General features: G+C 35.2%; 1 protein-coding gene across 5 annotated transcripts in view; it reads right to left on the bottom strand.

The window, feature by feature from the left end:
• HEATR5A (HEAT repeat containing 5A) overlaps positions 1-26,313 on the bottom strand; it is a 98,972-nt gene that overhangs the window by 33,023 nt on the left and 39,636 nt on the right. For 4 of the 5 annotated variants that reach the window (XM_087823334.1, XM_087823349.1, XM_087823329.1 and 1 more), the window contains exons 14-22: positions 23,480-23,589; positions 13,860-14,023; positions 13,597-13,772; positions 8,159-8,264; positions 7,387-7,577; positions 6,468-6,624; positions 3,693-3,882; positions 2,674-2,843; positions 186-212 (exon numbers count right to left, since the gene is read on the bottom strand). In XM_087823334.1, the coding sequence (XP_087679460.1) occupies positions 186-212; positions 2,674-2,843; positions 3,693-3,882; positions 6,468-6,624; positions 7,387-7,577; positions 8,159-8,264; positions 13,597-13,772; positions 13,860-14,023; positions 23,480-23,589 (1,291 nt within the window). The remainder of the gene's footprint in view (positions 1-185; positions 213-2,673; positions 2,844-3,692; positions 3,883-6,467; positions 6,625-7,386; positions 7,578-8,158; positions 8,265-13,596; positions 13,773-13,859; positions 14,024-23,479; positions 23,590-26,313) is intronic. The other variant, XM_087823342.1, reaches the window with a different exon arrangement.

The following is a 26,313-nucleotide window of genomic DNA, read 5'->3' on the forward strand; positions in this document are numbered from 1 at the left end:
TTACACTGGTATCAAATAAACACCATGTAACATGCTACACATACTGGATTTTGCGTTAATGGTTAGCTTAAACATAGATGCAGAGAAAAATAAAAACATCTACAACCAAAAATAAAACAAAAAACTGACAAAGAAACAGCACTGCAAACCTCAAAAAAGTTAGGAATCAAGGGTCAGGGACCTACCAACACAGAATTATCCAACAAGATTTCCTGCACAAAAACAAATGACAGACCAGTCAAGACAAAACCAAAAGATAAATGCTAGGATGACTTTGACAACAGTCAGCTAAGAATTAAAATACAAATGTTGACAGAGCTGTATTGTTAAAACTGGCTTAGCTTCAGTTTTAAAAATATGCCATAAATGCTTCATTTTCCCACTTAAAATATGAGCTGAGCTAAGATCTTAAAAATAGTCAATTCAAGATGCAAATATATAAAATATAGAATAATTAAAAAATGTACATCTGTGTGATTAGGTTTTCCTTTAGGATCTCTATTAAGCTGCAGTAACAAAACCAGATAAGGTAGACATGAGTGTGAGAGGAGTGATCTGGATTGCATTCACATAGCAGGTGTCCAGCAAGGGACAAAGTTAATGGTTTATCGCATCACAAGTTAATTATAGATTTGTTTTTCTACTTTTGGAAGCCAAATTTTAAAACTGAGAGTACTCAGAACTGCTAGTGTAGCTAAGGTTAAGTTCAGAATAGAAGTTAAAAGCATGCAGTTAGAAGAAAGTCCTTTCCACTAAGATTCTTTCTTAATGATGAAAAGTATTCTGAATATTTAGGGAGTTTCAATTAATATGTAATTACTTCATGCTAAATAAATTCTTTGTAGAAAAGAATATCGCATCATAACGTTGTTAAATAGGAAACAAAAGCAATTTCCTTACTACAGGGAATACTCTAAAGTAGAATACTAAATTCAGTCTAATAAGTTTAGAATAAAAAGCTTTAATAATCAAAATATTAAGACACAAAATTAATATACTATAGTGACAGTTTTTGAATATGATTTCTGTGTAAGAAAAAATCATTTTACAGCTTAAATATCATGACTAATATAAATAAGGTTTGCAATTGTTAGTTCCGATGTTCTCAATTGCTCTGAATGTATCCACAAGAAAAACCTGATAATAATCTCTATTCTTTTTTATATGTAATTTTTCTCATCTAGGAAAAGAATAATGAGTTTGATCAGATCTAATTCATCAAGAGTTAGTAGTTAGTCTTGCTCTTTCTTTCTGGATGAACTTTACTTAATAAATGAATTCAGGTAAAGTTAAAGGAATTTTAAAGAAATTTTAAAAGGCTGTTAGTGGGAATGTCTTACTATAATGTAAAAAGACAAAAAATAGCAGCGTCATTGTATTTAAATGGAGAGCGAAATTTGTAAAGGAGTGGATATTTTTCAATCATTGGTTTTGGCAATGGTTCTTTAAACATGAAAAGCAATAATCCTAGGGAAAAGTCGTAGAGTAGTAAAGGTAAAATCCTTTCCCAGTAAGTGCTATTTTCTCTAATACATGTTTGGTTCCAGACAGGAACAAAAGTTCCTACCAGAAAAGTCAGTCATATCCTCTTTTTAAGAGTCTTACATGATTATGAATCTCAAAATCAATATGAAGGTAACATAATCTATGTTTAAGGTATATATTGAGAAAATAAAAACAACTGCTACTTAGTAAGTGGTTGGTGCCTGGGACATGTGCCTTTATAGGCAGCATCCTGTGTAATTGTTGTGTTTTACAGACATGGGAGCTGAGGCTGAACGAGGTTACGGGACTTCCCTAAGGCCACCTAACTAGGAGGTGGCAGAGCTAGGAGCTATTCGTAACCACAAAGTCAGTATGAAATAATGAAATGAGGACTGGACCATGAAGTTCAGGAACCTGGATCCTAGACTTATAGCTATCACTGCTTAGTCAAATTATTTGAATTTTTGGTCCTCAATTTATCTTTTTATTGAGAAGACTGGTTTAATGATGTCTGAGGTTCTTTCAAGGTCTGAAACGATGCATATTTTGCCTAAAGTTTGAAAATGAAAGGTCTGTCTACATAAGTAATAATTCTCAGCTGTCATGTTACTAATAGGAGTGTGCTATGAACACTGCAGGGGCAGAAAAAGTTTTCACTCCAAATGTAACAATTTTTGAAGCAAGTCCAGATAGAAACTGGTGATGCTCAAGATAAATCTTAAAACCTCTGATGATTATGAAGCACCTTCTATATTCATTAGACACATTAGTAGAACCAAGACATGGATGCATATGCTGTTAGAATACTGAGGGAAAATGTTACATGCCCCTCTGGGGTGCAAAGAACTTTGTATGGAATAATTTGGAATGGAGAAAGAAGAGGAGGGAAAACATGTTACCACAAAATTTTCCATGTCCTATTTATAGTACCTGGGACATTTAAGCCACACAATATATGCTTGCTGATTAATAAATAAAATTTCAAACATTAAGCTCAACATTAATGGGAGAATAACAATCAATACAGGAGAGGTTTAAGATGTGATTATATAAAAATTGGCTCCCATTCCCTCATAAAGGACTAGATGGGAGGGAAAATAGCTATTGTACCTAGTCTAGAGAATAATGAAAATAAATCTAAGTTTCCAATAAAGGAAACTAAAAACTCATTTGCAATTTTATACTCACACAGAGGCAGCTGACCAGGCTAGACAAATTGACATGTCGTGGAGCAAACATATGAAGCTGCTGAAGGCAAGAGATGGCCTGAGCTTGAACAAGGCAGTCTGGGTTATCTTGCATCACTGCACAACCCAACAGACAGGACGTCCTTAAGGCAGAAAGTGAAGTACTGTTACCTAAAATGAAAGCAGAAAGTGTTTAATAATTGGCTTATAAAATCATTATTTTTCCAATTTTAAATTTAAGAATTTGTGAAATAAATTTCTTCTACAAAAGCAAGGATAATCCAGCAGAAAGATTTTTAGATGCTTATTAGTTATTCTTAGTCTGAAAGGTTTATGGCAACACAAATCATTACACAAAGAAAAACGTAAGACTGTTTGTAGATAATACCAAATTTTCATGAAAAGTAGAATTAGAAATTGCTAATAAACTTAGCCCTGCTTATATTAGTTCAAATACAATGTGCATTTGAACAGATCAGAATATCTGAGGTTTTGGATGTAGTCATTTATTTCTTAAAAGAGATTAAGAGTTTTAAACTATTCTACTTCATGTCTGTCATTTTAATTGTTAAGAGGAGCATTTTTAGGACATATCAAATCTTTTAAAATATGTACTCCTTGCCTTTCCAAGGTAAGAGAATCAGACTGAATGGCATTTATATAACAAAATATAATACTGAGCACCTACTATGTGCCAATCACAAAAGCTTTTCAACTTTTCTCTCATTTCATAAAGGAGAAAACCAAAGCCCAGAGATGTAAGAATTTCCCCAAAGTCACCCAATTAAGCAGTGATAGAGTTTAAACTAAGTATCGTAGTTTCTATGTTATTTTCCTATCACGTCATCATCCAGGATTCAAAGTTTTCCTGAGTTCTCTCACCATTCTGCCGATATATCTGAATAGAGCATTCTGTTAAACTTCACTTCAATGACAAGTATTTGAGTCAGTCATAGGAACTGAATTCATTTTTATATGTGTATTTTTCATGTAAAACATCACAAAAACAGCTATGCATACCTTGCAGCTCTGGACCTAATGTAGTAATAAGGGCATTCAAACAACGACCAAGACTTTGGTGAACTTCAGCATGAGTAGGAGGCACATTTAACAGCAACATTATAATAAGAGAAAGGGTAGGTTCCACATGCATATAATAGAGTGGGCCAGCAGAATCAATGATCAGTGATAGAGAGTGTAGTGCCCAGGTCTGTGAAGACAGGAAAAAAAAAAATTAAAACGTTACAGCAGCACTAAGAAACATCAAACATAATGAATTATTCTTTTGTTGAAGCAAGTGATAAAGCAATTGCAAAGTGAAGTATTTGTATGCTACTTCTAACTTGGAAAAAGAAATGAAGACCTTTAAAAGTTTAAGAAACTTTTTCTTCTTAAATATCCAGTGAAAAACAACGGAGAGACAATTATCTAATTTAGAATGGTATATTTAGACATATCTCAGCACTAAGAATTCCAAGATAATGTTTGGTTCTTTAGCTAACAGCTTGGACTAAATATAGTTAATTGAAAATTGTTTATTGTTTAACCTATATTCTCTACGAAAATTCAAGTTTTTAAAAGATTCAACAAAATCTACAACTACATGCAGTAAAATGAACAAATCTCTCAAACACAATGTTGAAGAAAGCCAGACATGAAAGAGTACATACCATATGATTCCACTGATATAAAATACATAAAAGCAGGCAAAACTAACATGTGCTGTTGCAAATTAGGATACTGGTTATCCTTGGTGGGACAGGTAGTAACTAGAAAAGAACATGAGGACAGTGTTTGGGGTACTGATAATGTTCTGTTTATTAACCTAGGTCTTGGATACATTGTATTCATTTTGAGACTTTACTCACAGAGATGAACACTATGACAGATGGACTTTTATAAATATATTTATAAAATAAATATATTTGCAAATATATAAAAATAAATATATATTTCATATATAAATATATTAAAAATATATTTACATATTAAACAAAATGCCCTCAAGCCAAATCTAGTCTGCCACCTGTTTTTAATAAAGTTTTATTGAAACACAATTATGCTCATTTGTTTATGGCTGATATTTATGGCTGCTTTCCTGCTACAATAGTAGAATTGAGCAGTGGCAGAAACTATATGTAATGCCTAAATAATTTACTATCCGACCCTTTACAGAATAAATTTTCCAACTGGTTTGAATGAAAGAAGACTGGTCATATACTGATAGCCACTGAAGTTGGATAATGGGTATAACAGGTTCCTTACAGAACACTCTCAACTTTTACGTATGTTTGAATTTTCCAAAACAAGAAATTATAAAAAGTTCTTCCTTCAGGAAATCAACTTAGAAAGGTTTACTCCTTTTGTCAATGGATGCATAAGAAAGCTTATAGTACTTTAAATGCTACAAAAATGAACAGTTAACTGAGAGAGAGCAGCAATCAAGAGTCAGATTTGATAACAATAGAAGCCAAAGAAAGAAGCATTTAAATTAATCAACAGAAAGTATTCAATATAAAAGTATGTACATTCAGAACAGGCTTCTTGAATAAGAAGAGAAATATAACAAATAGAAGGAAAAAGTACTGTACTAAAGGAAGGGTGAAAGAATAGAACACCTTATTAGTCAACTCAATCCAGTACTAGATGACTTGGTAATTCAAAGAATGAAAGCTTTTTGTGGATGAGGGATACTGAAGTTTGACAAGAAGGTGGTTCAACTGGATCTTAAAATAGTAAAAATTTTAGGATCCCATAGAAATAGGGAAAAGATCAACAGGAAAAACAGAAGTGCGGATATGAGAATGACACGTGTGGGACAAAAGTAGAAGATCATCTATAGGAGAATACGAATACTTTGGGGTAATAAGAGAAAAGGTTCCTGGGTGAGCTGATGGAACTTGAATACGAAGTTGATTTAGAAGCAATAAACAGGTTTTCAGCTTTTCAGTACAGAATGGCAAGATGAAAGAGTTTCAGGAAAACAAATTTGGCTCCATATCTAGGGAGAGTTGAAAAGAACCTAAGAGTAAAGTGACCAGGTAGGAGGTTACTACAGTAAATAAAGACACACCCAAGCCCTGGCTGGGTTGCTCACTTGGCTGGAGCGTTGTCCCGATGTGTCAAGGTTCTGGGTTCGATCCCCAGTCAGGGTGCATATAGGAGGCAGCCAGTGAATGTATCAATAGGTGGAGCAACAAATCAATGTTTCTCTCCTCCCTCCACCCCAAATCAATAAATTAAATTTAAAAAAAAGACAGGAAACAAAGATAAGAGGAGCAAAAGAGCAGGAAGAGCGCCCAATCATTCAAGATTTGACTAAATATCAGGAAAATAATGATTTTGACAGAAATGGGTAAGCTATGTTCAACAATATGGTAAAGTGGTTAAGAACATGGATTTGGAGTCTGTGACTTGTGTTCTTAACCTGAGTTACTTAGTTTCTGTTACCCTCAGATTCCTTTCTGTATAATGGGAATATACACCCTAGATTACTATGAGGATAATATATATTAATGTGTAGAAAAATGTAATACAATGCCTAGTACCTCTCCAAAATAGTAGATGTTATCATTAAGATGGCAGGCAGATTCATTCTCAGAAAGATATATTAAACTTTAGACGCTGATCATGAAGTAAAAATAGTGAGATTTAAATTTTAAAATTTCATCATGGTTAAAAATGGCTTTGATATTTACTCTGAGAGGGGAATTAGTTACAAATAACTAATGGTCAATAAGAACATAATTTGCAAATCATGAATTTCAAGGAGGATATCACATGCGGGGTGCTTACCTGCACATCAGGAGAAGTGCTGTCCTGAGACAAAGTATAAAGGATTCCCACACAAGAATTCAAATGTTGAGAACTTATTCCTCCTAAATACCTATGGAGGGATGCCAAAGCCAATGAATGCCCTGTTCTGGTAACCACGTCCCTTGCTGATTTCAGTCTGTAATTATGGAAATAAAAATAACTGATAAAAAAATTATGAAATAACCAGATAGGTATCTTGCAAAGAAAAACATTTTAAATAAAAATGTCTTTATATTATTAATGATTATTTAAGTAAAAACAATTGCAATGTCTTTCAGAGATATATATACACTAAATTTATACAAAGGGCATTTATTAAATTACATTTTAAAAATTCACATTGCTGAGATACTTTAATTCCATATAGAGAGTTCGACTCAAGAACTTTGATTTTAAACTTAACTACAGTGGAGAAAATACATATTAGGAATTTTTCTTATGTATTGTGTGCTAATTTAAGTGCTTTACATTAGTCCTTTGATCATCCCAATAAGCCTGAGATTCATACTATTATCAATTCCTTTTTACACACGAGGAAACCAAATATAATACCCAAAGTAACTCTTACAAAGGAACCAACTAAAATGGAAGAGTTGGGATTTGAACCAAATTAGCAATCTGACTCCAGACCCTTAACCAAATCAGACACACATATTCAGTAGTCTAGAAGGTCAGAGTGCTGCCTGCATTTCTACCACCACCACTAATATAACTTTATCTATTTATATTACTAATCAAATCATAAACTTTTACTTGTGGTTATTTTATTTTTTCATTATTTTCTTACCTATTATCTCATTTACCTTAACATTCTTAAAGTAGGCAGGGCAGTATTAACAATCTTCTCTACCCAGTTTTGACACATGATCTAGGAGTATTAAATGAGAAATTCACTTACTTGTCAAAGCTAACTTGAGCTAATGAAGCAGTAAAAGGCCCATCACCAACCACTTGGGCTAACCTAGCCCACGCCTCTGCAGCTGCACATCTCAAGAGGGGGCTGGGACTTTCTAAGGCTCCCATCACTAATGCTAGGGCAGGTCGTCTCATTTCTTCTGGACCCAAACTTCCCTTGGAGTCAGCCACATACTGAAATATGTAAAGGACAATCCAAACTTACAATTGTAGTGAATTTTACCTTATTTGGAATATATATTCTGGTTAGTCAAATATGTTCATACTTGGATTACTACTTAAAAAAAAATCAGAACACAAAAACTCTACTGAACATATAAACATAATTTGATTTTTGTGACAAAGTACTTTAGAACTCAATTACCAATTATCACTGTAGTGTATATGTGCTCAGAAGACTATTAATAAGGATTTTCTGTAAAATACATAACTAATGAAGCCTACACTATTTTATTTAGAAACAATAAGTTATAAATGTTAACAACGAGCCAGATTTGGTCCATAGGCCATAGTCTGCCAATCCCTGGTCTAGGATATTAGGCTTAGTAGGTTAAGGCATGGCTCTAATACAAGATTATCTGACTAACAAGTTTGATATGGAGAAAAAGTAAAAAGGAAATTATAAATCATTAAACATTTTCATCAGATTAAGGAAAATTGGGGGTAAAAACAGCAAGAGCCCCTCCTCTAGCCTAGTTGACCATACATGAAAAAAAAAAATGAAGAAAAAGTGAATTTTTAAAACACAGAATTACCTTCAAGAAACTAGAAACTGAGGAAACAACATGTAACTGAACTACTTGTTGACGAGCTCCTTTTGTGTGCTTTACACTGTTCAAAAGCTGTTCCAGTATAAGAAGCCTAAAATCAGAAACAAAATATTTAAAAGTAAATAGAAAAGATAGTATATTTGTTAATCAGGATAAAGTAAGCCAATGGGCAGTACTAAGTATCTACTGCTAATTTGTTTTGTTGCATTATTTTGTTAGTACTACTAAAATGTTGAACACAGGAAGCATTTTTGGAAAAAAAAGTATAACCAATGCAAAAATATTTTAATTATGTGTCATTCTGACAGTGGGGGAGAAGTATTATTTTTTTAAAAACAACAACAAATGTATGTATCACTTAATAAAGATTTACCTGGGCAAATCCAGCTATTTCAGCAATTATTTTCTAAAAGGATATCTCAGAAGTTATTGCATAAATTTTTTGTTCTAAATAACAGAACTTAATTGGATTCAAATACATTGCTTCATTTTAAAGACAGCACCAACTTATGTCATCTATATTTAATGAGAAGTATTAAAAATAGATGAATCCCCAACTATACTTTAAAAATGTACTTGGGATCATACTCTATACAACACAGTATTAACTCGTGCTTTTCCCATCTTCTCCTGACTGTATCCAGGACTGACAGAGCCTCCAATTTTTTTCTCCGTCTTTTAATCCCAAATCCTAAAGGAGATCTCCAGTTGACATTCAACATTATATTAGTTTCAGAGGTATAGAGCATAGAGGTTAGACATTATATAACTTATGAAGTGGTAAGTCTAGTACCCACGTGGTACCATGCATAGTTATTGACTGTACTCTCTATGCTATACCATAGTTTACATCCTCATGACTATTCTGTAACTGCCAATTTGTACTTGAAAAACACACACACCTTTATTGATTTCAGAGAGAGGAAGGGAGAGGGAGAGAGAAACATCAATGATAAGAGAGTCATTGATCGGCTGCCTCTTGCATACCCTCAACTGGGGATCGAGCCCGCAACCTGGGCATGTGCCCTGACCGGGAATCGAACCCCGACCACCTGGATCCTAGGTCGATGTGCAACTGCTGAGCCACGCCCATCCAGGCTCAACTTTTTTATTAAACAAAACCTCCCCTCCTTTGAATATTCATTCTGCATATATATAATTTTAACAAATACAGGTGGTATAAAAAAACATAGCACATTTTAAAGTTCAATAAAATTTAAACAAAATAAAAAACTCTTTTTTTGAAGCTACAATTGGACAATAAATGTGAAAAGAAAAACTTCTCTAGGGGAGTAATAAAGTCACTTTTTTTGGAGGTGAAATTTTTTTAACCCTCACCTGAGGATATGCTTTTTACTGACTATTTTAGAGAGAGGAAGGGGGAGAGAGAGAGAGACATAATGTGAGAGAGACACTGATTGGTTGCCTCCCATATACACCCCCACCGGGGATCAAACCCACAACCTAGGAATGTGCCAACTGGGAATCGAACCTGCAACCTTTTTGGTGCATGGGATGACACCCCAACCAACTGAGCCACTTGACCAGGGTGTGAGTTAAACTTTTTATTTATATTTTACTTTTTTGTATTTTCTAAATCTTCCATGAGTATGTATTACTTTTATAATTAAACAAAATAAATGTTATTATAAATCAATATTCATGATTTCCCATATAAGACAAAGTTAAAATATTAGTTATTATAGTTTCTGAAGGGACAAGGATAAGTGATGATAAAATCATTTTTTTTAAAAGAAAGCTTGTAAGAAGTATATTCTTTTCTTTTTCACTTTTTACCTTAGATTTAACAAAAAGAGTGGAGCCATTTAAGAACATGCTTAATATAAATCACTTACCCACAAGGTAAATGTTTTATCCACTGTAGTTAGCTGTATTAGTTCAAATGAATTATTTTAAATTAACTGTATGCTGTATAAAATAGTACAGATACAGACTAGTTCAAATCTCATCTTCTCCATCAATTCATCTTTGAATATCTCAGACCACTATGATTTTTCCTCTCATCTTTTAGTGCCATAGCATTCATTTATAATTCAGTCATATGTTGTCTTAAATATCTTATAACCAAAACTTTATAGATACAGTATACACAGGGAGCTATACGCTACAAATAAATTTGAGGAAAACAACACCTTTTGAAATTAAAGCTCTGAAAAGACATCTCAAAGTTTCTGTGTCTGTGTGTGTATACCTTAATGCTACCATTTTAAATAAAATGACATGAAGCTATTAAAAATTACATAAATTTTATTCACTTTTCTATCCACTGAAAGACCTGTTTCAGAAATGTGTTGCCGACAAGACTCAAATATATTTGTGCATCTTCATCAAGAGACAAAGGTAAATTCCCTACATAAGTGGAAGACATAACTAGATAAAATGATATAAAAAGCTATGATCTAGTCAAACCCATTATTGTTGGTCCAGTATCATAGAGAGATAGAAATGGGGGGGGGGGGGGGGGGAGAGACGATTGAATGATAATAGTTAATAATTTGTAAATTGTGGACCAGTGTAGCCTATAGGAAAGATTCACTTCCCTTTAGTATCTCAGATAAAAACTGAATTTTCTGGATAGTGGACATGAGTAGTGCTTTTTAATCTCCAAGAATGGTACAATCCTTGGAAAATGTCCAGAGACTCCAGTCCCTGCTAGAAGACAGTGAAGTTCAGTGGCCAACAGTACTCAACAGAAGACCAGAAAAGGAAAGAAATAGCCAATGTTGGGCAGTCACTAGCCAGACAGCTTACTGGACTTGTGGTTAGGTACAAATGCACATGAGACACCCCTAGGGGATTCTTAGGTGAACAGAAGTAGACATTTTTTGTAATGAGTTTGGGGTAAGAGGCAGATAAAAAAACAGTCAAATCTGAGTTATTCTTTGGAGCTTCAGATCCATAAACGAAGCCTAGAGCTTCATATGGCACCACATCTTAGTTTTCTAAATTTTCAGAAAATAATTATTTTTTGATCTCCTCTTTGCCCGTAGATATATTTACTTCTTTCAAATACTGAATGTGTTTTCTTGCCTTCTTAATTACATTTACTAAAGAGCTGTTACAAAGGACCACTTATTGCATTATTTATTAAACTCATAGCTTCCTACTTTCATATAATATATATGTGACTCTGAAATATACCTTTATTTACTGTAAAGTGTATTTATTTATTATTTCTATTTACTTCCTTCTATTTTCATGAGAGGTTTTTGTACTTTCTTTTTGTCCAATCCAACATCTCTTCCAGCTGCAGCTGAGGGTTGAAGCCTGGCTCTCACTTCCGGAATCACAGATTTTCTGGCACATGGCTTCATTTTCATTGGTTTGCATCATCTTTTGATCTGGAATTTCCACAATGATCTCCCCACCATTTTAATGACGACTTACCCTTGTCCGAAGGACAGGAGAATATCTCTTTTTTCATTTGGTAAGTGATCCAAATGAGACTTAAAAATTCTTCAATGGACTTGTTCTAGCACTAGTTTGTGAGAAAAACCTATTACCTCTCAGGTCACAAATTTGCAAGTCAAAAAACCTACAGCTTCTGTGCTGTTTTGCAGTCACATGAAGCAATGAAACCAAAAAGAAATAGGAAGAGAGAGAAAAGCTTCAAGTACATGCTTTCTGTCCTCATGGTCCCCAATAGCCTTGATTTCTTTATTTCTTGTCACATCTATTAACTTCTCCAAAATTCACTGAATAAAAAATCCTCATTTAAAAAAGAAAAAAAAGAATGGTATTATCCTTAGTTATCAATTAAGCAGCTGTGCCTGGCGAGGCATGGCTCAGCAGTTGAGCACTGACCTAGGATCCAGGAGATCACAGTTTGATTCCTGGTCAGGGCACAAGCCCGGGTTGCAGACTCGATCCCCAGTTGGGGGAGTGCAGGAGGCAGGCGATCAATGACTCTCATCATTGATGTTTCTGTCTTTCTCCCTCTCCCTTCCTCTCTCTGAAGTCAATAAAGATATATTTAAAAAATAAACAATGAATTTTGGTTTTGAAAACTCAACGTTTGATAATGATTTCTCACTGAGTATCACAGCTTTTTTTTCCCCCTAATATATCTTTATTGATTTCAGAGAGAGGAAACGAGAGGGAGAGAGAGAGATAGAAACATCAATGATGAGAGTCATTGACTGGCTGCCTCCTGCAAGCCCCATAATGGGGATCCATCCCGCAACCCGGGCTTGTGCCCTGACCAGGAATCAAACTATGATCAACTATGATCTCCTGCTAGGTCGATGCTCAACTGCTGAGCCACGCCTGGCCGGACAAAACCAAGATTCATTTTGAGTGAACTGAAATTCCTCAAACTGAAGACTAATGCCTGGACTGATATTGACTCCAATAAGCCTCCACGGTAAGAAAGCCTATGAGACCTAATTTAAGCAGAAAACCAGTGCTTTTCCTTGTGCCAAGAGCTCATAAATCAATGTTGTTTTTTTAAAACTTTTACCAGCATTTATTTTATGCTGAATTTACTCTCAGGCCCTAAGTTTGTGTTCAGTTTCTTCTGGGATATCTTTTTCTTCTGTCAGCCTCCTCTTCTGGTTTAGGAACAATCAGGATCAGCTCAGTGTGGCAGGGAGAGCTCCTGTGTGGGTTAATCCACCCATGAGCTCTGTAAGTTCTACACTAAATCTTGGGAGCTTTGTTCACCTGGATGTGCTCAATGACCAGAGAATCTACATCTAAACTCTTACATTCAGTATTACTCCATGTATTTTTAAGCATGTACAGCGAAAACTCAGCACTCTTTTCGGGCCACTGACCCTCTTTTTGGCCTGGGCACACCTACCAACTCCACCATTGCAATGATGGAATAGCACACATTGCTTCTCTAAAGTGACATCCTTTAGACACCTGGTGGTTTTTCAGACATGCATACCCTTGATGGCCTGGGCAGTTTCACAAGTGTTCTCAAAGTGAACACGAAGATCTGAACCTCTTGGTTTGCTGATTTGGTGGGGTTTTCTGGGTTAAGTGAATAGTAAATTTTCAGAGGTCACCTCAGGCCACTTTCAGGAAGAGAAATCAATGTTCTTGTGCCACTGAGTTTTCAGTTTTATTTTCAGGTAGATAATAAACTAATTGTGGGTTAAGTATTGTATCCACAATAGTGTCTATCAACTGTTAGTTTACTTAAATCACTTAATTTAATTGTTACCTTACTTGCTTATTAAATATTAACCAGGTAAATAAGTAAACAAGAGATAGCATCTTACCTTCATCTGTTATCTGTAAGAAGCTTTATATATTAATGAGAACTGATGACATTCTTCTTAGCCACCAGTTGTATATTATGCAGTCACTGAACCAATTTCCAGTCTGAAAATACTACATTTCAGGATAAGTAAACTATTTATTTCAGGGTAAGTGAACTACTGAAGATGGTTTACCTTTGAGCTTCTCCCACATGAGCACATATAACTCCAAAGAGCTTGACTGCAGAGCTAATCACTGATAGTGCTGGAGGTAGGGGCTTAGGCACAGAATCTCCCTCTATGTCTTTCTCACAAATAGAATAGGGGTCATACTCGAGACTTCCACAAGCAATACCATTATTAAGCAGGAGCTACAAAAAAAAAAAATTATATATAAGGTTTTAAAACAACTGTTCATACATGGGATAAAGCCAAAAGTTATTGAAAAATGACCATACCTGTTCCTCAATAAATCTATGGTCAGTCTCTTGTAGCAAAGGACTTAATAACAAAAGATCATCCTGATGACAGAGAGGTGGAAGTAAAAATGTGGATGCTGCCACTTGCGTATCAGGGCCAGTCAAGTCAGCAGCCAGCTCTTTGAGGATAGCACAGAGGTGTCCTGTTGAGTCACAGAAAAAAGAACAATTAGCAATTTAGTAATAGCAGTTAACTGGTTAGAGTATGGGGTTAATAAAAGCCCAGGTTGAGCTTTAATCTACACATTGGCTAATTTTAACCTATCACAGCCAAAGATTATATATCTCATCCTGGAAAAATGCCCTACAAACGAATTGCTCAACTATGTGCTGCTGGTTGCCAGGCTGACTGGACAATGAAAAGACATCTCAATATATGTGTGTGTAAACCTTATGATACTGAGTAAATACGACCATCACTTTAAATAAAATGAAATAAAGTACAAAAACAGAATGAAAAAAGATAAATATATACAAAAGCAGATAAATTATATTTGTTAAAAAAAAAAGATAGCCTCAAAAAATTTTATGAGCATTAGATATGTTTTTATTGTGGAAAATTTCAGATACAAAACCAGATAAAATAGTATTATGACACCCCAACTCCCCACTGCCTAGCATATGACTGTCATTCATCTTGACCCGGTGGATGGATCAGTCTTGTGTCACCTATACCACCCCCCCACTTTACTATCTCACCATTCCCCACATTATTTTGAAGCAAACCCTAGAAAGAATATAATTTCATCTATAACTATTTCATTGTATATCACTAAAGTTAAGGATATTTTAAACAATTCATTATCATAATATCATGTTTTAAAAACCACTGAACAAACACTCATTTAGCATTTAAATTTTCGATGGTCTCGAATGCCTTTGTTTTTATGTTTGAATCAAGTTCTAAGTCAAGTCTACATGTAGTAGCCAGTTGATATATGTTAAGTTTCTCTCAATGTAAAGTTATTCCCTCTACTTTCCCCTCTTGTAATTTATTTGAAGAAATGAGATGATCTGTTCTGTAGAAGTTTCTACAGCCTGGATTTTTATGATTATATACTCCACTCTCAGTGCAGTTTAATTTATTCCTCTACCATCTGTGTTTTTTTGTAATTTGGAACTTGGATTTAGAGAGGATTCTTTTTTTGGTCTGTTTGTTTTGGGGGCCAAGCTAGTCCACAGGTGGCATTGTGATGATAAGACATGAGACAAGGTATGGCTATCTCTCTTATATAAATATTTTTGAAAAATTGGTTCATTTATCACATTGACCTAAATTACCATATCAAAGATATTTATCCCAATTTCTAGTAGATTATCAATAGGAAACTTTATCCACCCAGAGCATAAATGGCTTTGCCAGTGGCATTTTAAGTACTTCAGGAATGAGTAAAAATCATCTTAGAGAAACATTCACTTTTGTAAGTATTTGAGCAACAACGTCAGGGCAAAATAAAGACTGGGGTGATGTCTATTTAGAAGTGGCAGGATGAGTTAGGAAGGGTTCACCTACCATCATTTTCTGTATCATTAGTAGCAATAAAAGTAGTAACAACAAATATTTATTGAAGAGGTAATGTGTCAGTAAATATCCTAAAAGCTGTATATATAGTTTTCATAAGCACCTCATGAGAACCAGTTAGTACTGTTATTTTATAGGTGAGGAAATAGGAACAGAGATTATAATTGCCCAAGATCCCAGCAACTACATGGCAGTTAGACTGAAACACAGGCAGTCCAAGCTCCAGAGCTTGAGCCTTTAACTGCCAGGCTCAATCATTCATTCATTCAAACTTGTTTAAGACACCGTGTTTAGCCTGGCTGGTGTGGCTCAGTGGCTGAGTGTCGACCTATGAACCAGGAGGTCAGGGTTCTATTCCTGGTCAGGGCACAAGCTCAGGTTACAGGCTCAGACCCCAGAGGGGGAGTACAAGAGGCAGCCGATCAATGACTCTCTCATCATTGATGTTTCTAGCTCTCTCTCCCTCCTCTCCCTTCCTCTCTCTGAAATCAATAGAAAAAAAAAAAAAAGACAGTGTTTAATAAAAATAAAAATTTTATTATATTTAATCTTCCCTTCAAGAAAATATTAAATACAGGACACAAATACACACATATAACTATAAAATAAAGGTAGGAAGTACTATGTTTCATAAAAGATGAAAACAAAAAGTACTTCTAAGTTTAGAGAAAGAAGAGTGATATACAGAAACTGGGACAGGTGGGCAGGGATCACTGAAGGCTTAATGAAGCAAATGAGAGTTGCTCAAAGGAATGTGTCTGTAAGTTTAACTGCCAACATATGATATTCAGAAAAATAATTTTGTTGGTAGTACAATAAGCAAGGTATGTTTGCAACTACGGCTAAGTGTAAAAAAAGTGGCAAATCTTTATTTCTCATTTAAAGTGACTGCTCCTCAACTGTCCCTGAACAAAATAAAGGTAATTGTAATTTACAATGCAAATACTTTTGTTGTAGAAAAACACCACTGGCTTTCTGAGGCATATGAGAAAAAAATTTCAGCGCAGAGACTATTAAAACATTTGAAAGCAGATCCATGAAAAAACTGAGATAGGAAATAAAAACTAAGAACCCACTTTTTACTCCATAAACTTCAGAAAAGTCACTATTATCACAAGAGTCTGCATCTGCTGGACATCCATAAAGAAAAGTTATTTAAACTCTTAAATATGTCTCATGTAACAAAAGCAATTTCTTACTATATCTTCTAAGCTTACTTTGTGACACCCCATTGTCCCAACTGATATCAGAACTTTTTTAAAAAACAGAACTTTGAACTTGTCTTGTTATTTACCCGTATTTTCATTAGATACATAACTTTAAAGACAACTATTTCCTTTTGTGTTAAAGATTTAGAAATTACTATAGGTTATTATTTTAGTATGAGCTATGTTATTATTTTTTTAAATGTATCTTTATTGATTTCAGAGAGAGGAAGGGAGAAGGAGAGAGAGAGAAACATCAATGATGACAGTCATTGATCGGCTGCCTCCTGCACGCCCCCTACTGGGGATTGAGCCTGCAAGCCGGGCACGTGCCCTGACCGGGAATCGAACTGCGATCTCCTGCATCATAGGTCGATGCTCAACCACTAAGCCATGTTGGTCGAGTGTTATGTTATTTAAAATGTCAACTGATATACTGACAGAGAAGTTCTGACTATTATGCAACATATACAGGGTGGGGCAAAAGTCGGTTTACAGTTGTTCATATGGAAAATAATACAGTAATTAATTAATAACAATATAAGAATAAACTGTTTTGCATACTTACAACTGTAAGCCTACTTTTGCCCCACCCTGTACATTACATAAATCTGTGAAATAGAATCATTTAAAAGAAATCAAATTCCTTAAGGAAAAATCCTTAATTTTATTTCCTTAGTTGTAATGACGGGAAAAAGACAAACATGAAATGGCAAATTATTATTTTTGGTTGAAGCAAAAATATTAATGCATCCATATTTTTGTTTTTCTACAAACTATATTTAATTCATGTTAGAAAAAGCTAAGCTTGAAAAAGACAAAGAAGGTAAATGTAGATTTTCTTTTTTCAAGAAATAAATTCCCGACTCTGTCTCCCAGTGAACACTCTGGAATTGATTTAAAATCTATACAGTTGTTACCCTGGCCAGTGCTGCTCAGTTGGCTGGAGTATCGTCCAAGGGTTGTGGGTTCAATACTCAGTAAGGGTACCTGTGAGGCAACCAATCATGTTTTTTTTCTCTCTCTCCCTCTCTAAAATCAATAAAAAACATATCCTCAGGTGAGGATTAAAGAAAAAAATCTATATAGTTGTATGCTCATGATTTCTTCAGGACACCTGATTGCATTCCCAAATTTCAATTATGAGATGATGGTACAAGGCTTTGTTTTTCTCCTTGATTTGAGTCCTACAAGAGTAGACTTACCACTTATCAGAAGATACACAGTAGGTTTAAAGTTGATATTCTAATATTCCTAAACATTTAATGAAGATGAAAAAAAACATTTTTTTCATCTGTAGTTTGAATATAAATTTTAAAACACTATGGTAAAAACCGATGTAAAAGTCTAAAAAGAATTGGTTTTACCAGAACCTAGCAGTTATCTAATCAATGAACTGTAGACTTTATCTCTATGCCTTTTATTAGATATCTAGCAAGTAACTTTTATATTGAGAGACAGCACAGAATAAGACAGGCCTATCACTAAGGCCTGACTGTAGAAAGTGTCTAGTAGGTTACTTATAATGGATGGGCAGCACAGTAGATCTATGTTTTAATCTTGATTCCACTACTCACTGGCAATGTGTTCTTAAGTTGGTTTTTGTAACCTTTGGTGACTTTATTTGTCAAATGAGGAGAATGTAACTAGCTCACTGGATTATCCCAAGATAAATAAGCTAATAGTTGACTCGCACAACATAGGAATTAGGGGTGCTGACATCCATGTAGCTAGGTGCATTTGTGAACCAGGGAGAGGCAGTGGGAACAATACTACTCATGAAAATGATAAAGACCAATGCAAAAGTTGTAAGTTAATATTTTGAACTACTGTGGTATATATTACATTGCATTTATTTGAAAAATATGGATATAAGCCAATAGATGTATTTTTTTTAAAAAGTAGATCTGAAGTAACGATCAATGTAATGTGTTTGGCTGCTGAAAATTATTAAGACTAAAAAAATATAGAAGTTCCCATTGGAGACCATTTTCAACTTTTACCTCTTAAAACAAGTATTCTGAGTTATTCAGCAGTAGTATACAGTTTTTTAAAAACTGTACTTTAAATTTACAAGAAATGTTTTAGGACTAATTTTAAAATAGGGACAAGTTTATTTTACATCTTTGAGCCTAATTATTAGAGCAAAACCTACATTATAAACTTTATAAAATCAATTATACCTTGGTAGTTCAATATTACACTTCTATCTGGACGTTTAAGAATGGAACAGTGCAACAGAATGCATATGATAATCACTCTAGAGGGAAGCTAGGAATTGCCACATTTCTACCAGATGTGCACTGTATCTTCTGTACAGAGCCCTGTCTAGAATCGAGACCAATTTCTGTTACTCGTTCTCTCCCACACAGAGGAACTATACACTTTTTTCCCCAGAAGAGAGAAGAAAGACAAGAAAAAGTAGGGTTTTTTAAAAAAAAAGTATTTTATTTTCTATAGAATGGTGAAATCATAGGTTAAGATTGAATTCCCAGGGAGGGAGAAGGAACGGGGAGGAACGGGTCATTGGGGAGAAAAAGGAACATCTGTAATACTTTAAACTAAAATAAAAATTATACATATTAAAAAAAAAAAAAAAAGATTGAATTCCCGACACCTCCTAGAAACAGGGCAATAAACAATTGCCATGTAATTAATTCATTCAGGTATTACTTCCAGGCACTGTACTAGCTACAAAGAAGAAAACACTTTGGACAGTAACGAAAATGCTCCCAGCAAACAAAAGTCTGGGACCAGATGGATTTACAGGCGAGTTTTACCAAACATTCAAAGAAGAATTAACACCTACCCTCCTCAAACTATTTCAGAAAATTCAAGAGGAGGGAAAACTCCCAAGAGGCCAGTATCATCCTAATCCCCAAACCAGATAAAGACACTACAAAGAAAGAAAGCTACAGGCTAATATCCCGGATGAACATAGATGCTAAAATCCTCAGCAAAATATTAGCAAACTGGATCCAGCAATACACTAAAAAGATCATACACCAAGAACAACTGGGATTTATTCCGGGGATGCAAGGCTGGTACAACATCTGCAAATCAATAAATGTGATACATCACATAAACAAAATGAAGGACTTATAAGTAACCTTAAAGACTTTAAGGGGGCCTGGCCGGGTGTGGCTCAGCGGTTGAGCGTCGACCTGGGATCCAGGCGATCAGGGTTCAATTCCCAGTCAGGGCACATGCCCAGGTTGCGGGCTTGATTGATGACTCTCTCATCATTGATGTTTCTATCTCTCTCTCCCTCTCCTTTCCTCTCTCTGAAATCAATAAAGATATACTTAAAAAAACAAAAAACACATACTATAAAAAAAAAAAAAAAAAAAAAGACTTTAAGGGCAAGATCAACAGCAAAACAGCAATACAGTTATAGTCGTGGACTTTAAGACCCTACTGACTTCACTGGATAGATCTTCCAAACAAAAAGTCAACACAGAAACAGTGACTAAATGGCACACTAGATCAGATGGATTTAATTGATATTTACAGAACATTTCACCCCAAAGCTGCAGAATATACATTCCTCTCAAATGCACATGGGTCAATTCTCAAAGACAGACCACATGTTAGGACACAAAACAAGTTCTACAAGTTCAAGAAGAATGAAATCATATCAAGCACCTCAGATCACATGAGCATGAAATCAGAAATAAACTACAGTAAAAACACTCAAAAACACTCAAACACATGGAGGCTAAATAGAATGTTATTAAACAATGAATGGGTTACCAAGAAGATCAAGAAAGAAATAAAAAACTTCCTGAAAACAAATGAAAATGAACACACAACCACCCAAAATCTATGGGACATAGCGAAAGCAGTCCTGAGAGGGCAGTTCATAACACTACAGGACTACCTCAAAAAGCAAGAAAAATTTTTAGTAAACTATCTAACCCTACAAGTTAAAGAATTACAAAGCTCCTCTGTGAAGCCGTCTGGACCAGGGCTTTTGTTTGCTGGGAGTTTTTTTTTATTACTGCTTTGATTTCAACAGTTGTTATTAGCCTACTCAGGTTTTCTGATTCTTTCTGATTCAGTTTTACATGATCTCACTCATATGTGAAATATAATAAAAAAACAGACTGGGGAACAAAACAGATTCAGAGACATAGAAGAATGGAACAGACTGATGAATCTCAGTGGGAAGGCAGGGGTGGGGGAGTGGGTGGCGAAAGATTAATCAAAGAACTTATATGCATATATGCATAACCCATGGACACAGACAATAGTGTGGTGAAGGTCTAGGGGGGAGGGATGCAGGATGGAGGGGACCAATGGGGGAAAAAGGGGGGAGATCTGTAATACTTTCAACAATAAAGATAAATTGGAAAAATAAATAAATTAATAAATACACTTAACCAAGGATATAAAAGACCTATACTCAGAAAACTACAGGACACTGAAAAAAGAAATAGAGGAAGATATAAACAAGTGGAAGAATATATCGTGTTCATGGACTGGAAGAATTAATATTAAAATGTCCATACTACCTAAAGCAATCTATAGATTCAATGCAATTCCTATTAAAATACCAATGGCATATTTCACAAAGCTAGAACCAATATTCCAAAAATTTATATGGAACCAAAAAAGACCCCAAATAGCTGTAGCCATCTTGAGAAAAAAGAACAGAGTTGGCGGGATCACTTTACCAGATATCACACTATACTACAAAGCCATTGTGATCACAACAGCCTGGTATTGATAGAAAAACAGACACATAGATCAATGGAACAGAACAGAGACCCCAGAAATCGACCCATGCCATTATGGTCAATTAATATTTAACAAAGGTGGCAAGAGCATACAATGCAGTCAAGATAGTCTCTTTAATGAATGGTGTTGGGAAAATTGTGGACAGTTGCATGTAAAAAAATGAAACTAGACTACCAACTTACTCTATACATAAGAATAAATTCAAAATGGATAAAAGACTTAAATGTAAGTTGCAAAACCATAAAAATCCTGGAAGAAAACATAGGCAGTAAAGTCACAGGCATCTCATGTAGTGGAATTTTCACCAATAAATCTAGTAGGGCAAGAGAAGCAAAGGAAAAAATAAACAAATGGGACTACATCAAACTAAAAAGCTTCTGCACAGCAAAAGAAAACAGCCTCAGAAGACAAAGGAATCCCACGGTTTGGGAGAACATATTTGCCAAGGATGCATCTGATAAAGGGCTAATTTCCTAAGTGTAGAAAGAACTCATACAACTCAACAAGAGAAAAACAATCCAATTAAAAATGGGCAAAGGACCTGAATAGACACTTCTCCAAAGAGGACATACAGATGACCAAGAGACATATGAGAAAATGCTCAACGTTGCTAATCATCAGAGAGATGCAAATTAAAACTACAATGAAGTATCACTTCACACCTGTCAGAATGGCTCCAGCAACAAATCAACAAACGACATGTGCTGGCGAGGGCATGGAGAAAGGGGAACCCTGGTAAACTGCTGGTGGGAATGCAGACTGGGGCAGCCACTATGGAAAACAGTATGGAGGTTCCTCAAAAAATTAAAAATGGAGCTGCCTTTTGACCCAGTGATCCCATTCTAGGAATATAGCCTAAGAATCACGAAACACTAATCAGAAAGAATATATGCACCCCTACGTTCACAGCAGCGCAATTTACAATAGCTAAGATCTGGAAACAGCCCAAGTGCCCATCAGTAGATGAGTGGATAAAAAAGCTGTGGGACATTTACACCATAGAATACTACGCAGCTGTAAAGAAGAAGGATCTCTTATCCTTTGGGACAGTATGGAAGGACCCGGAGAATATTATGCTAAGTGAAATAAGCCAGGCAGAGAAAGACAAATATCACATGATCTCACTTATATGTAGAGTCTAAAGAACAGAATAAGTTGATGAACAAAATAGATTCAGTGACATAGAAGCATGGAACAGACTGATGAATCTCACAGGGAAGGTGGGGGTGGGTGGGTGAGCAGAGAGGGATTAACCATAGAATTTATATGCATATATGCATAACCCATGGACACAGACAATAGTGTGGTGAAGGCCTGGGGTGGGCAGTGAGTGGGAGAAGGGGAGTGAGAGGGGGTTAATGGGGAAAAAAGGGGACATCTGTGATATTTTTAACAATAAAGATAAATTTTAAAAAAAGTAACAAAGAGGACAATGAGTTAACCTAACTTTGAATGTATTTTAAAGAATTACCAACCCACAGTAATTTTTTAAATCATTTACCTAAGCTACTTAACTTCCTCTCTGATAATAAAAATATTCTTTATTCATGACCTGCCACAAATTGTTCTTAGAATAAGCTACATTCTTGTCTTCGACAGTCATTAGCTCTCACATAAGAAAGCAACATTTCATTATTCTAACACAGAATCACTCAAAGGAAATGCCTCACGCACTTGAGTACTGCAAATGGGCACCATCTGTTTGGGACCTCCTGGGGTGATGGAACTGTTTAAAACTAAACAGTGTGGCCCTGGCCAGTGCTGCTCAGTGGTTAGAGGTCAGTCCTCACAGAAGGGATGAGGGTTTGATTCCCAGTCAAGGGCACGTACGTGGGTTGCAGGTTCAATCCCTGGCCCAGGTCTAGGCCTGTGCCCGAGGAAACCAATCGATGTTTCTCTATGTATCTCTCCCCCTCTTTTCCTCCCACCATCTCTAAAAAACAATGGAAAAAATATCCTGGGGTGAGGGTTAACGAAAATAAATTTTAAAATAGTGGTAATAGTTACAAAACTGTAAATTTACTAGACTGTATTGAATTGTACACCTAAAATGAGAACATCTTTATGCCTCAATAAAGCTGCGTTTAAAAAAAAAAGAAAAAAAAGAAAACACTTTGGTCTAAAGCACGTACCTTCATAGGTTTCAGGAGGTAATAAAATCAGTAATTCATAAAGTCTTTGTCTATAAACTACTGACGGTGTTTTCAAAGGGCTTCCATATGCTTTTATTATTGAAGAAAGCCTTAAAATGAAAGAGAAAGTGTATCTTAAGTGCGTAAATTATATAACAATGTACAAATCTTGAACAGGTTGACATACAAACATAAAATAGGAATATATATTATTAGTGAACATTAGTGCTGCCTTTATTTTGTTTTTTAAATAAGGTGTGATTACAAATGTCACAGATGGAAATCATTCTGCTATCTTTTCTATCATACTTCATAAAACAAAACTATATATATTCAGCTTAGAGTTCTAAGAACGTAAGTATTTTGTCTAGAAAATAATACTATTAACTAAATTCCAAAATGTATAACTTGGCATTTGTAAACAGTAAAGTCTATTATGGTAGAAAAGGAATCAGCCGAAGAAGCAACAGGGAGAATAAATACCTAGAAAAAAAAATCCAAGTGTTTATTAGAAACTTGACCTAGAATGTCATCACCAAATAGAACTGAATCACCAAAATATACAAAATCATAAAGGAAATTCTCTTTTAATAAAGCTCAAGCTGAGCCAATGTTTCTCCAACAGTTCTATTCACAAAATTTCTTATAGCCTCTTTTCTTCACACTCGTCTTTTACTTTCATGTGCTCTTCTTTACCTTCTGTTTTTTTCTCATTATTGGTATTAAGACATTTTACTAAGGTTCACTCATCCAAAAAATATTTATTAAAGGATTACTACTTTTTGCAAAGTACCATTTTATCATCAACTGGAGTATGGTTTTCATCTCTTAGCCATTAGAGATTCAATGGGATCACTTTTATTGTGATGCCAAAATAAGTTAACTAAACGGTCATGACATGTGGTTTCCAAGACACTCTAAGAAATTCTGACAAAGCTTATTCATTTGTATGTTCTAGAAAACTACCGCTTGCTATTTCTAGTTATGCTTATTAACACATATCACTCCAAACACCATAGAATTTATATGCATATATGCATAACCCATGGACACAGACAATAGTGTGGTGAAGGCCTGGGGCAGGGGGTGGGGGTGGGATAGAAGCGGTCAATGGGGGAAAAAAGGGGACATCTGTAATTCTTTGGACAATAAAGGTAAATTAAAACAACAATACAACAACAAAAAAGTTCCCAAGTGAATTTACTGGTAAATTTATATATATAAAAAATCAATTCCAGGTGAATTAAAGACTTAAATGTGAAAGATAAAACCTTAAACATTTTAGAGAGAAATATAAAAATGTATCTTCATAACTATGAAGTAAGGAGAATTTTAAAAATCAAAAGTAGGCCCCGCAGGCGTGGCTCAGTGGCTGAGTGTCAACCCATGAACCAGGAGATCACAGTTCAATTTCTGGTCAGAGCACATGCCTAGGTTGTGGGCTCGATCCCGGGTGAGGGTTGTGCAGGAGGCAGCCGATCAGTGACTCTCAGCATTGATGTGTCTATCTCTCTCTCTCCCTCTCCCTTCCTCTCTCTGAAATCAATAAAAAACATTAAAAAAAGTCAAAAGTAAGTGTGCTTTCCCTCCTGCGAGGATTCCCATGCCTTTCTTCCCGCTCAGGCGTGCATCTCCTAAACTCTAAGTCTCCTAAACCCATGAGACTTGCAACCAGTGGAGCAATGGGCAACAGCAGCTTGTTTTGGGACAAAATGGGTCCCCTGGACCTGTCTCCACGGCCCCTTTTCTCTGACTTTCCAGTGAGCCAAAGCAGCCCCACCTGGGTACTCTCCTGCTGCTTCTTTTATCCTAAGCCCTTCCTTGTTTTACTGTTCCAGTTTTAATAAATGCACTCTCAAAATAAAAAAGACAAAAAATAAAAGATTGATAAATTTGACATTTAAATTAAGAATGTTCATCAAAAAACGATTTCATCCAAAAACAGGTAAAGACATGCACGAATAGGATTTCATAGAAGGGGGAATACTGAGGATCAGTAAGTATATAAAAAGATACAAACCATCAGGAATCAGATACATAAAAATCATAATGAGACACCACTTTATACCTACTGGATGGGCCAAAACTGATGTCTGAATAAGTGTCGAAGAAGTGAATCAAAGGGTACTCACATATACTGTTGTAGAAATACACAAGGGTTTGGGGAAATATTTTTGCTATTTCACTGACAGGAGATAAATACAATGCTGTATATTCACAATAAATACTGTACAGCAACCAAAATGAATAAATAAACTTACACACAGATGAAATTTAGAAACATAATGTTCAGTAAAAAAGCGTCAAGTCTCAGAAACGGTATACCCTGTGCCAGACTGAAAGCAAGCAAGACTAAACAATGTGCTGTTTAGGGAAAAATACACGTGATACACTTTTTAAAAATCCAAGGGAACAACAACTATAAAACTCAGGATTGTGATTATCTCTACGGAAGGCAGAAAGATTGGTAGTGGAGTGTTGGAGCACACAGATAACTTCAACAGTGCTGTTACTGTTCTAGTTCAGGGGTAGCTGAGTCTGACCCACTGCCTGTTTTTGTCAAGTTTTACTGGAACACAGCCACACGGATTCATTTACAGATTATGGGTAACTGCTTTTGAGCTGTAACAACAGAGCTTAGTAGGTACAGCAGAGATTATATGGCCCACAAGCCTAAAATTTTACTACATGGCGCTTACAGCAAACATTTGCTAAGCCCTGCTCTAAATGTGTTGAACTCATAGGAGTTCATTTTATTATGTTTTATAAGACACATCTTAAATATATTTTTCTGTATATATGTTATATCATTAAATACTTTTGAAAGACTTTCT

The sequence above is a fragment of the Miniopterus natalensis genome, chromosome 1, assembly GCF_054644295.1.
Source record: "Miniopterus natalensis isolate mMinNat1 chromosome 1, mMinNat1.hap1, whole genome shotgun sequence".
NCBI lineage: Eukaryota > Metazoa > Chordata > Mammalia > Chiroptera > Miniopteridae > Miniopterus > Miniopterus natalensis.